The sequence below is a fragment of the Protopterus annectens genome, chromosome 8.part0, assembly GCF_019279795.1.
Source record: "Protopterus annectens isolate FY-2018-M chromosome 8.part0, PAN1.0, whole genome shotgun sequence".
Taxonomy (NCBI): domain Eukaryota; kingdom Metazoa; phylum Chordata; order Ceratodontiformes; family Protopteridae; genus Protopterus; species Protopterus annectens.
The window spans coordinates 1,913,498,027-1,913,510,880 of record NC_056741.1 but is presented as its reverse complement, the minus strand read 5'-3'; the positions used below and the strand labels follow the sequence as shown (position 1 = coordinate 1,913,510,880).

The window sequence follows — 12,854 nt, the reverse complement described above, 5'->3', positions numbered from 1 at the left end:
CCCAGAGCTGTTGGACATGCTACACCTAAAGAAATCCCAATCCCTCCGAGCTACATGCTCTAGGGACCTAAACCTCGTCACCACAATAAACAGGACACGCTGGAGGGATAGATTCCTGTCCCAGAGACTTCCTATACTCTGGAACAAGCTACCCATCTATGTCAAGCAAAGTTCTTCATTAGCACTCCAAGTAAAATCTTGATGAGTGGATGAGAAATAGGAAATACACCCCCAGGGATCACTTCTGTCTCTCTGCTGGACAGTGGCACAGGAAAATAACTTTCTTGGGTGGCATAAGCTATGGTACCTTGCTGGCTAGGCTTATGTAGGCCCTTGGGCCGATATATATATATATATATATATATATATAAAATCTATATAGACAGACAAACACATACACTAACGCAATCTGGTAACCCAGTGTTTATGGTTGAGATTGGGCAGAAACATCTGCAGTCTTATTAGGAATTCATTGCACATTCCCTACACTGCATATGCACTTGGAAACAGAAGAATGAATGGTCAGCAGTAAAGCTTGAACAAATGAGAACAAAGCTTAGTAAGAAATAGTTTAGAAGCCTAGTACTGAAAATTAGTTTGACATCTAGGAATAAAATTCAAGGTATAAATCAGCTTGCTCTTTCTGTTCTTACAGCTTTGATGTGTTATAGTGGGAATTGTGCAAACACAACACATACGTAGCCGAGAAGCATCGGAAACATGAACCACAACAAATTGAAAATGAAGACGTTCTGAACATATGGGATCATCAAATTCCAACAGTTAAGAAAATAGAAGCAATAAGACCAGATAAAAAGGACAAAGTAGCATAAATCATTGAAATACCCACACTCAGTAATTACACAGTCTTGCTTACTGAGAGAGAAAGTCATACAATACCAGGATATGCAAGTTGAAACTATAGCCATATGCTAAAATGTCTGGGTACAGTAAGTCCAAGGACAACTGTTTTTATACCAAAAGTGATAATTCGCCCAGAGCAAACTAAAAAAACAGCCTAGGAGATCCCTAGACACTGAAATTCCAAAACATGTCCATCACCTCCAGTAACACCATTCACACAACTTAAGTCTTAAGTTGCTGTGATCCAGGATGAGATAAAATCTGTCCAACACCTTTGTAAGGAGGAAAAGGCAGAAGCAGAATATGTCCAACACCTTTTTAAGGAGGATAAGGCAGAAGCAAAATACCTTTACCGTTTTGAAGGGAGGACAGCTTCTACAACCCCTTACAAAAAGAGGAGCCTTGACCTGTCATAAAAACTATTTCTCTCCTACCTCTAAGATGTGGCCTACATTGACTAAATCCAGAAGCCAATCATATTTGGTGATGGCCTTCCAAACGAAGGCAAACCTGAAGAACCTACAGGCAAGCTCCAGGTGACATTCAGGACTGCAAATGCTGAGCCAGCAGTCATTTGGATTAACATGGTTAGTAAAGGACATGGCAATATGAGCATGACACTAAGAGAGCTTCCCTCATCTGCCAAAAGGTTTATTCCTTTTTCCAGCTGGCTAGGCCTGGAACAGGATGAGGCAGAGTATGCTGAACAGGGATCATAAAGGTCCTCTACAGAGAAGCAGACGAGATCCTTTTCACATCATCTACCAGGTCCTGGGAATATTGACTGAAAATAAATTCTTCTTTACACTGGACATCCATGATGACATTTCTGAGCTCTTTCACACATGTGATGACAGTTTCAGCATAGCATCCTTTGCAGGAGCATTCACTTAACACTGCAACCATTGCCATACCATCAGTATAGTCCAAACTGAAGTAAGCTACATGTATTAGCACTCTACAGGTTATACAGTCTTCACCACTTCCTCCTTGAGTCCAGAATCGGGGAGAGATGCTTCACTAGTTCCTGATCCATGAAAGAGAGCTGGAATTTGCAAAGTGAAGAAAAACAGCAAAGGGACCCTGAGCCTCAAGAGGCGCAATGGTAAACTGTTTAAAATACAAACCAGAAGTTTAAGCTCTTTATCTAGTAGCAATACTGTGAACTTCTGCATTTTCTGTACTCTGTGCTGGACTGAATACATCAAAAAAGGAATCAGCCCTAAGATGGAACTCCTCCACTCAACCAGTGGTTTAGGAAAGGCCTTCTTGAGGGCTGCATGAACAAAGTTAAAATCTAGTAAATGTCTCTACAGGTGGGACTGATCGAAGACTTCTTTTGTCTTGCTTTCTCAGATACATGTTCAGGCTACTGTGGGCGAAGGACTGCACCATAAGGCAACAAATGAAGGCCCTTCATAAGTCTGAGGTTATCCCAAAATGTTGAGTCATCTGGAATGGGGGAGCTGGATATACGAAGGTATCACTACACATATATCTCAGAGATAGTGGCATCTAGGTCCTCAAGATCTTCACAGGATCTTGAGTGGGAAGAGGTCTTTGCCACATCATCAACTCTAGGGACTAGTTCATGCAAAGATTCAGACAAGGAGAAGTGTGCAATAGGCAGCCAATGAAGGCTGGATGTACAATACTCAGTATGCAAAAGCACACCTACAAATGGTGCAGTGACATGAAGGGCCTGCACTGGTCTTGCCAGTGATATCTGTCCACATTACCCGAGGCTGATTTCCTCACCAATTCAAGCTCCCACCAGAATTCAAATATTTAGCTGATGCCCAAGTCCTAAAATACAACACCCTTGATGTGGGAACACAAAGTTTTAGTTGCCCCTCCCCCCAGTGTGCCCTGTAGAACCATGCTGGTCCTGAAGAAAATTCTCATACAAAACTCCTTAGCCTCACAGCACCCTGAAAAAGCAAGAGCCATTCACCATCCTAAACCTGATACACTAGATATGGTTCATGAAATCAGTGAGGTCAGGACAGGACTATGCTGTTTTTCCAGAATATTTAGTAAATATTTTATTTAACATTTGTTTACCAGGAAAATGTGACTTGGAATGGAGCCAATTTACAGCAGAGTCATGTGGAGAAATGCTCCAGATGCATGTCTTTGTAACGAGGGAGGAAACCGGAGCACCCGGAGGAAACCCACACGAAGGCAGGGAGGACATGCAGACTCTACACAGAAGGCACCCCAGCCAAGAATCGAACCGGAGAACCTCTTGCTGTGAGGTGGCAAAGCAACAACTGCACCACTGCACCATCGAAATATTGGCTGTGGTGGCCAAAGCACTGTAGGAAGAGGTTTTCTATATGTTCCAGTCATTTGGATGGAAAATAGTTCCTCCATTTCTTGGTACTTTTGATGATGCTCTGGTGCAAAAGGCTGAATGAAACAGTCTCCCTCCAATCTTCAAGGAACGAACTATCAATTGCCATGATTCTCCTGTTAATGTAGGACAGGAGCTTTTCCCTTCTATATCTGCAGGCAATTGGACTGACTCGCTGATGGTGGTGCTTCACAATAGTCTTCCCAGATAATAAAGGCAGTCCCATTGCAGCTCTTGAATCATTGACAATCATATTAACACTTCCTTATTTTACTTTAAAACATAAAATATGAAAACTTCTCACTAATGTGCATCAGAACAGAAATCTAAAATGTGCAAGTAGAAAAAAAGAAAAGCTGGGCTTAGGACTAACCTTAGTTTTTGTAACCAGTGCTTCACTTCACAGCTTTTGTTCTCATTGGATGTCTGAACACCCAATGAAATATAGGATCTTCAGATGAAGATTTGTCAACATATTGGTGGAAAGTAGAAACTCCAATATTAGGTACCAGGTAAGAGATTCCTCAATGTTAATCTCACTATTTTCTATCTATACATTATTACTTTTAAAACTCTAATATAGCTTACCTTCTATAGTCACTCTGAAAGTATTCTTGGAACCAGTTTTTAAACTCGCCCAGGTGATGCTGTGCTTGATTGACCACCTGCATCGCTGCTATAAGATCGCCACAGCGCATACAGTAATAAATTAATGCCCACACAGGGTGCCCATCAATTTCATCCTCCTGTGAATGACAACACGAAAAAAAATTCAAAATATAATGTCATACTAAAAACTTCAGCATACTTTACCATTTACAGTGATCTTCTCACCTAAATAAACACAAAGACTTTTTACAGAGCAAGATAGCACCACTCCTCTTGCACCAGCTGTGTCTTCAGTAACATGAAGAAAAACAAGGAAAGGTGTATTACAAAATATGAAAAAGTATAATGCCAAACCACAGTACTTCACCAATGGCTAACAGCACAGGTAAAGAGTGACTTAAATCACAGACATTACAGAATTCATACATCAGCACTGAGGACTGTAACTTTGACAGCACAGCAGATATACTAACAGACAATAATGCAAGACGATCCACTAATTCTTGTGGTGTCAAAGTGTTAATGTTCTAGCCAAGATGCTCATACTTCCAGACTAGGGAAATCAAATGCTGACACAAAATGAATAACCATAAAACAGCCCAACAATCTAAAGGAAGATACAGGGACTATGAATAAAATTAGAAGAGGTCAGGAACATGAAACTCAGGTCTGCAGACCTCTCAAAATACTTAACTTTAGGCCTGAAACTCTGAGATTCACTTGGCTGACATCATGGCCACCAAAAATGTAGCTTTCTACGAAAGAAACCTTAGTGGTGCAAAGACTGTTGATTCAAAACAAGCGAAGATCAAATTTTCAAATACATAATTCATATCTCATGGTAGAAGCATCAGCTTCTTGGGTGGTTTCAAATGCAAGAATTCCTTCAAACATTGTTTAAAGAAACCGCTATCACATATCTCTCTAATAGTAAACAAGCAGAAATGGCAGAACGGTGCACCTTGACATATGCATATGAAATATCTTTCTCAAATAAAGTAAAAAAAAAAAAAACATGAGAAAGAGAAGAAGAGAGTCTGTTGTAATGTAGCTGTTTTAAGTTGAATGCTCTTTACTACAAGCTGAGAATCTGAACCACTTTACTAGATAAGATTTCCTAGCCTCTCTCTGGATCCAAAAGACCTCAAGTGGAAACGATTTCCAATGTGGGTTCTGTCTCCTAGGCTGTTTGACATAGATATTGGGGTTGGTATAATTGCTTAAGGTGTTTACCTCTCAGTCACAATATACATGATTTGATTCTATCCTTTGAAAAGGAAATTGGCTACGCTTAAAATGGCCTACAAGGGCAGCTAGCCTAGTACTTACCTATGAACTTTAGGTTCAGATCCACCATAGTTTCCAGGTATTGGGGTAGATGACTGCAGGACAGAAAGGCTCATGGGAGGTTTCCTGCTCAGATCCTTAACAAATTAGAACTAGAGATGTCCTGACCAGAGTCAGGGAAAAAAGGATCAGCTTATCTCTGTCCTGGACTTTCTTCAAATCATTTTGGATTAGGTGTAATGAGGGAGGGTGTAAAGTCGCCTTTGTTCCAAAGAATGGAAACAATGTTCCCCACTAAGGCTATTTCATACAACAACCCTGAGCAGAAATGGGGATCTGGTATTTTATTGTCAAATATATCTACCAATGGGGTGACCAAGGATCACGTCAGTTTAATGAACTCTGTTAAGTCCAGTTTCCATTCAAAGAGAATGTGCCCTAACCTGCTGAGATGGTCTTCCAGTTCATTCTGGATTGAATAACTGTAGTACACACAGAATGGGATTTTTGTTTTGAGGTCAACTTCCAAGCCATCATAGCTAGCCTGCAGAGTTCGAAAAGCTGGTACTCCACTGCTTGATGACATCTATACCACATAACTGTAGTGTTGCCCGTGCTCAGAATGAAAACATTTGTTTATAACACTAGACTGAAGATAGATGGTGCTAACATCATCAGATTAACCTTTACTTCAGACATCTGCCAAAGGAATTCCTTGCTAATTGTGAAAAAAAGAGGGATTACCCTTCTCTAATGGATGGAGGCATTGGCACAATGGCTTGGACAGGTAACCTCTGGAGAACCCTCAAGTGCAGGCTTGTTAAAGAGACCATGACTATCTAGCTGGACATGTATGATGGAGCTTTTATTAGGGTTCCTGCAGTCATGGAGGGAAGGGTCATATATACATAACCTGGAAAAAGAAAGTGGCTACTGTCACCACTTTATTTCCTCTTGGAGAATCTTTTCAGACCTTTCTGCTTACAATGGACTTTTGCAGGAGGAAGATTCCCAACTCTGGTAAGGCAATGAATGGTATAGTACAAAGCATTTTTCAACTATTCCTGAGACTTTGTCTAATCAGGCATCCAAGTAGAGTAAAATGTGCGTTTTCTGAAATCAAAGATGTCCTGAAGTTAAGGATTTTATAATGTCTTACAAGCAGGGCACATCTCAAAGGGGAAGGAGGTAAACCAAAGCATTCTGAATCTTACAGTAAATGAAGGAAAGTACTGGTGTGGTAGGAACTTATCATAACTGTAAATCTTCAAATATATTCACTGTTGCTGTAGTAACTTCTGGAAATAGAAGGGTCTGATGGCTCACCTGATTTCCAGAGGTTTTCACCCTTCCTCCTCTTAGTTTGGTGAAATGGGCTGAAGCAGAGGCATTCACCTCACTTCTGCAAGCTGCTTTACAGCCTCCCCAATCCCCCTGAAGCACAAGAAGTGGTTTCCCTGGTCTCCACCAGGGAAATCAAAATGACTCAGCATGCCTCCAAGTATGTACAACACCCACCCCAAGGAGAGGCAAGTGGGCTACTCCCCTTCACTTCTCCCACTCCCTGCTTTCCTTCCCCAGTTCCAGGGCCGCTAATCAAACCCCTAATCACTGGCCCTAGGCAGTTTGTAAATACCCTAGGTATAGCAAAGAAACAAAAGGGAAAATACATAAACTGTTAATGGGAGCCACCTGCTGCATATCTGACAAAGCATCTGTCCACTCTTGCTGCGAGTATGTGAAGGTAGGCATCTTTTGCATTCAGGATGACCATGTACATTTGTGAGAAGAGGAGAGAGAGAGAGAGAGAGAAGGCCTTGTAATGTTAACATCTCGGGCTTTGCGAATTTTAGAAATGTGCTCAGCCTCGACCGAAGCATTCTGAATCTTACAGTAAATGAAGGAAAGTACTGGTGTGTTAGGAACTTATCATAACTGTAAATCTTCAAATAAATTCACTGCTGCTGTAGTAACTTCTGGAAACAGAAGGGTCTGATGGCTCACCTGATTTCCAGAGGTTTTCACCCTTCCTCCTCTTAGTTTGGTGAAATGGGCTGAAGCAGAGGCATTCACCTCACTTCTGCAAGCTGCTTTACAGCCTCCCCAATCCCCCTGAAGCACAAGAAGTGGTTTCCCTGGTCTCCACCAGGGAAATCAAAATGACTCAGCATGCCTCCAAGTATGTGCCACCCAACACTGTTTGTACTTCGGGGGTTACTTGCCTGGTTCTCAGACATTCCTGAGTCAGCCTAAAAAATTCCTGTCAGGAAACATAGGATGGAGGGGGAAAAGATGGCCTGCTCAGCACGGCCCGTGGCAAGCCACTGGACATCTACTTTGACTTGAATTGCGTTTTACTAGGTTTGGGTGTTGGGAAGTTCATGGATGACTACGGTCATGTGTGGATGTCCAAGACCTAGATCTAGGTACAGCTGACATCCTTACACATTAACAATGAAGTGATGCCATCTTCATCCTTGGTAATTACAATTCTGACAGCTAAACCAAACTACCTTGGATATCCATCCAGACTGACTGACAACAGAATAGGTATGGCTTGTAAGGACATGGCTACTTTAACACCATGGTAACCTCTGAGTTTTCATGACAGGAACCTCCTTAGAACTAAGCACCAGATTCATAAGCTGCAAAGATGCCTTACCAAATGTAATGCACTGGAGCCCAAGGAGGACCACCTTCAGACAACAAAAAACTGTTGGCCTCCAAAAATGATTTCTGTGTAACATAGTAAGGCCTTGCTAAGTTTAAATCTGGTGGCTGCCAAAAAAAAGCAATTACTAGAAAATGGAAATCAAAGTCTAAACAAACTGCATTTGAAGTACTGAATATTGTGAGAGAGATAAAGCAACTGTAAGTGGGATCTTTAGAAAATGGTAGGAGCAAACTACATAGAAAAAAAATAGAAACTGTGGGAATAATATATGTAGAATAATGTTTTGGAAGAGGACTGAGGTTTAAGGGAAAGGTAGGATTTTAGAAATTTATGTAATGTTGGACTGATGACAGTTGCACAAAGAATACATGTGATGCATAATGTTTGTAAATGGGAACAAGAAAATATGGTTGGTTTCCTTTTATATAAAAAAGAAGTTATGTACTCACCATAACTGCTGGCCGAAGGAGGAGAAGAGGGGGAAGGCATGCCCAAAGGCAGGTAAAGGCTAGGACTGTGATAGTGAGGGTCGGAACATTGAATGTTGGCAGTATGACTGGTGTAGGGAGAGAGCTAGCGGATATGATGGACCGAAGGAAGGTTGGTATATTGTGTGTGCAAGAGACCAAGTTGGAAGGGGAGCAAGGCTAGGTGTATCGGAGGCCGGTTCAAATTGTTTTATCATGGTGTGGATGGGAGGAGAAATGGCGTAGGCATTATCCTGAAGGAACAGTATGCTAAGAGTGTTTTGGAGGTGAAAAGAGTGTCGGATAGAGTGATGTTTATGAAGCTGGAAATTGATGGTGTAATGATGAATGTTGTTAGTGCATATGCTCCACAAGTTGGGTGTGCGATGGATGCAAAAGCAAAATTTTGGAGTGAGCTGGATGAAGTGGTGATGACTGTACCCAAGGGTGAGAGACTGGTGAATGGAGCAGATTTCAATGGGCATGTTGGTGAAGGGAACAGAGGGGATGAGGAAGTGACGGGTAGGTATGGGGTTAAGCAAAGGAATGCAGAATGTCAGATGGTTGTGGATTTTGCGAAAAGGATGGACATGACTGTGATGAATACGTATTTTAACAAGAGGGAGGAGCATAGCGTGACATACAAGAGTGGCGGAAGATGCACACAGTTGGATTATATATTATGTAGAAGGGCCAGTCTGAAGGAGGTTGGAGACTGTAAAGGGGTGGCAGGGGAAAGTGTAGTTAGGCAGCATAGGATGGTGGGTTTGTAGGATGACATTGGTGATCAAGAAGAGGATGAGTGTGAGGGCAGCACCAAGGATCAAGTGGTGGAAATTGAAAAAGGGTAATTGTGAGGTGATGTTCAGGGAAGAGTTAAGACAGGCACTGGGTGGCAGTGAAGAGTTACCGAATAGCTGGGTAACTACAGTAGCGCTAGTAAGGGAGATGGCTAGAAAGGTGCTTGGTGTGACATCTGGAAAGAGGAAGGAGGACAAGGAGACCTGGTGGTTGAATGAAGAAGTACAGGAAAGTATACAGAGAAAGAGGTTGGAGAAGAAGAAAGTACAGTTGTGTGCCTACCATAAATGTAGATGTTCGAGTGTATTCACTGTTGCAGTCATTACTCTTGGGTTATCCTGCTGGCAGGCTACCCGCAGTCGGCCTGAGTTCCAAAGTCTATGTCCGGCATCGGTTGCTGTCGCTTCTTCCCTGACGTCAGTGCGCCAGGGGTATAAAAGATGCAGCCGATGCCATTTTTTTCAGTTTTTCTTGCCCCAGATGTCAGGTGCCCCAAATAGGTAGGCTGAAAAATAAATATCAAAAAGAAATGCATACGCAAAAATAACATTTCCTTCATCTAGAAGCAAATGCACCAAAAAGGTTGTATAGGATAGAGAAGTGCAGATAAGGCCCAGCAAAGAGAAGGGGGATGGTGGGTGGGTAACCTGGACTGCAACAGTGAATACACTCTAACATCTATATTTATGGTAGGTACACAACTGTACTATGTTCATTGTGTTTCACTGTTGCAGTCAATACTCTTGGGTTGAATCCCAAAGCTGAGGAAGGGTGGCTGGGCTAAATAGGATTAGGAGAGGCTATGAGACCCTGCAGAACTGCAGTGGCGAAGCCTGCCCTGGACTTAGAGTAGAGAGGCAAGTGGTAGTGCTTTGTAAAGGTGTGCAATGAACTCCAAGTTACAGCCTCTAAGATTTCTTTGGTTGGTACTCCCCTGAGAAAGGCTGCTGAAGTGGCTGCTGCTCTGGTGGAATAAGGCCTACTGCCCTTAGGCACTGATTTGCCATGTTGAGAATAGCAGAAACTGATGCAATGGCCTATCCATTTAGAAATGTCTGTTTTGAGATAGCCTTTCCTTGTGATCCTGCAGCATATGACACTAGAAGTTACTTAGTCTTTCTGAGAAGCGTAACTGCCTGTGTATATCCAAAGAATGCAAAATTTTCTCCCCCTTGTTCTGTGGATTTGGATAAAAGGTAGGAAAGTAAATGGTTTGATTGAGGGCCACACTGGACACCACCTTGGGCATAAATGTAGGGTTTGTCCTCAGAGAAACCCTGTCTGGATGAAAAATGATGAAAGGTTCCACAGCCATGAGTGCTTGTAACTCCGAGACTCATCTTGCAGAGGTAATGGCTAGGAGCAGAGCTGTTTTCCAGGATAAGAATTTAATATCCGAAGTTGATGCTGGCTTGAAAGGAGGCAGTGTGAGTTTTTCCAAAACAAAATTGAGGTCCCAGGCCAGAATTAGGGCTCTCCTTGGAGGCCTAATGTTTTTGGTCCCTCTGAGGTACTGCCTTATTAAACGGCGAGAAAAGATAAGTGGTTCCGTATTGTAATGTGCAAAAATGGCAAAGGCATGAATCTTAATTGATGAGAAAGAAAGGCCTTTGTTCAGCATCTCAGTCAAGTATTGTAAAATCTGACGAATGTTTGGTACAGACACGTCAATGCCTTGTTCGTGGTTCCAAGCACAGAATCTCTTCCATTTTTCTAAATAAGACTTTCTGGTACTGGGCCTCCTGGCCTTCAAGATAACATCCATAACCGCTTTTGAAAGGGGAGTATTCATTATAGCTACATTATCCGCCATGCTGCCAGGTTTAAGGTCCTGAGTTGGCTGTGCAGGATCTGATTGTTTTGTTGGGTCAGCAAGTGAGAAGTTTGAGGCAATATCCATGCTGGACCTTGAGACAAGCTCTTCAGGATTGGGTACCAGTGCTGGCGTGGCCAGTCTGGTGCAATCAGAATAATTTTTGGCTTCTCTTGTCTGACCTTTAGAAGTACTCTGGGAAGGAGAGGTAGTGGGGGAAAAGCATATACTGTTAGATTCTTCCAGCTGAATGATAGGGCGTCCACTTTCCATGCTTGCTTGTGGTAAGTCCTTGTGCAAAATCTCTACAAATGACAGTTGTGAGGGGAGGCAAATAGATCCATGTCTGGGCATCCCCATTTCCTTGTTATCATCCTGAAGTCTTGTGGATCCAGTTTCCATTCATGGGTATCCATGAGGTTTCTGCTTAGTTCGTCTGCCAGAGTATTTGTTTTTCCTGGCAGGAATTGAGCTTGCAGATGAAGTTGAAAGGCCAAAGCTGTGTCCCATAAGGTCATTGCTTGTCTGCAGAGAGGGTAGGAATGAGTACCTCCCTGCTTGTTTATGTACCACATGACTGTATGTTGTCTGTCTTTATTAGTAATTGTCCTGGATGAAGTAGGTCCTTAAATAGCTAGCACCTCTTTTTGATTGATGTGAAGATGCATCTGGTTTGCAGGCCATGTGCCCTGAATACATTTTCCTGCCATATGGGCCCCCCAGGCATAATCTGATGCATCTGTTGTCAGTGTCTGTCTGGCTGTGGGTAATCTGAATGTCCGACCCTTGTTGTGGTGACAGGCTTCTGCCCACTATCGAAACTCCTGTTGTAGGCAGGGAATGAGTGCAATTACTGTCTCCAGGCTGTGGCAATGCTGAGTCCAAACACTTTTCAGATACCATTGTAGTTTCCTCATATGTAGTCTGGCATATGGAATTAGTAGAATGCAGGATGCCATGAAACCCAAGGCCTGCAGGATTTTCCTTGCAGATAAGTGGGTTTTTGTTGCCAAATTCTTGAAGCAGGTAGCCAGTTGTTTTTGCTTGTCTGGCGTGAGATAAGCCATCTGGGCAGTTGTATTTAAACTTGTGCCCAGGAATATTATCTCTTGAGATGGCACTAGTTTTGATTTCTTTTCATTTACTGTGTACCCTAGGCCAATTAGTAATCTTTTTACAAAGGCCAGATGGTTTAGAAGAGTGTCTTTGTTCTCTGCTTGAATTAGGCAGTCGTCCAAGTTGGGATAAATTTGAATTCCTTTTTGTCTGCAAAGCGCAATTACTGGTGCCAGGCATTTTGTAAAGACCCTGGGTGCAGCAGATAAGCCAAAGGGCAGTGCAGAGAATTGATAATGAATTGAGCCAGCTATGAATCTGATGTATCTTCTGCAAGATTGTCTGATCGGGACATGCAGGTATGCCTCTTTCAGGTCCAAAGTTACTAGCCAAACCCTTTTGCCCAGCATGGGCAGTAGCTGCTGAAGAGTCAACATCTTGAATTTTGGAACTTCCAGAAACGTATTTAGTATAGATAGGTCCAGAATTGGTCTCCAGGTTTGTCCCTCCTGGGCACTATAAAAAGTCTGGAGTAAAATCCTTGCCCCTGCTCTTGTTGTGGAACTTGCTGAATGGCCCTCATGTCCATGAGGGCTGTAATTTGTTTTTGTGCCTCTGCCCATTGATTGTGTGGCAGGTCTGGCATGCCCTTTGACCTTGGAAAGGTGCAGAAATGGAACCTGTAGCCTTGGGACACTATGTTGAGAATCCATTTGTCTTGGGTAACCATTTGCCAATTTGATGAAAAAAGTGCTAGTTTTCCCCCTAAGGGGGCTGTCAAAAGGAAACTGCTTGGAACTAGAAGAGGAAAGTCATTGGGACTGTTTTCTGTAAGGTTGTGATTTGGCTTCTCTGCTTTTGGAGGTAGGAGCACCCCATTGTTTAGGCCTGTATGAGCCTTGGGGCTGAGATCTGCCTCTAGGATGC

The 12,854-nt window shown here is 42.6% G+C and overlaps 1 protein-coding gene across 4 annotated transcripts in view; it reads right to left on the bottom strand.

Annotated features, from left to right (window-relative positions):
• NUP93 (nucleoporin 93) overlaps nt 1–12,854 on the bottom strand; it is a 1,122,661-nt gene that overhangs the window by 243,696 nt on the left and 866,111 nt on the right. For all 4 annotated transcript variants that reach the window (XM_044081412.1, XM_044081414.1, XM_044081413.1 and 1 more), the window contains one exon: nt 3,809–3,966. In XM_044081412.1, coding sequence (XP_043937347.1) covers nt 3,809–3,966 — 158 coding nt within the window. The remainder of the gene's footprint in view (nt 1–3,808; nt 3,967–12,854) is intronic.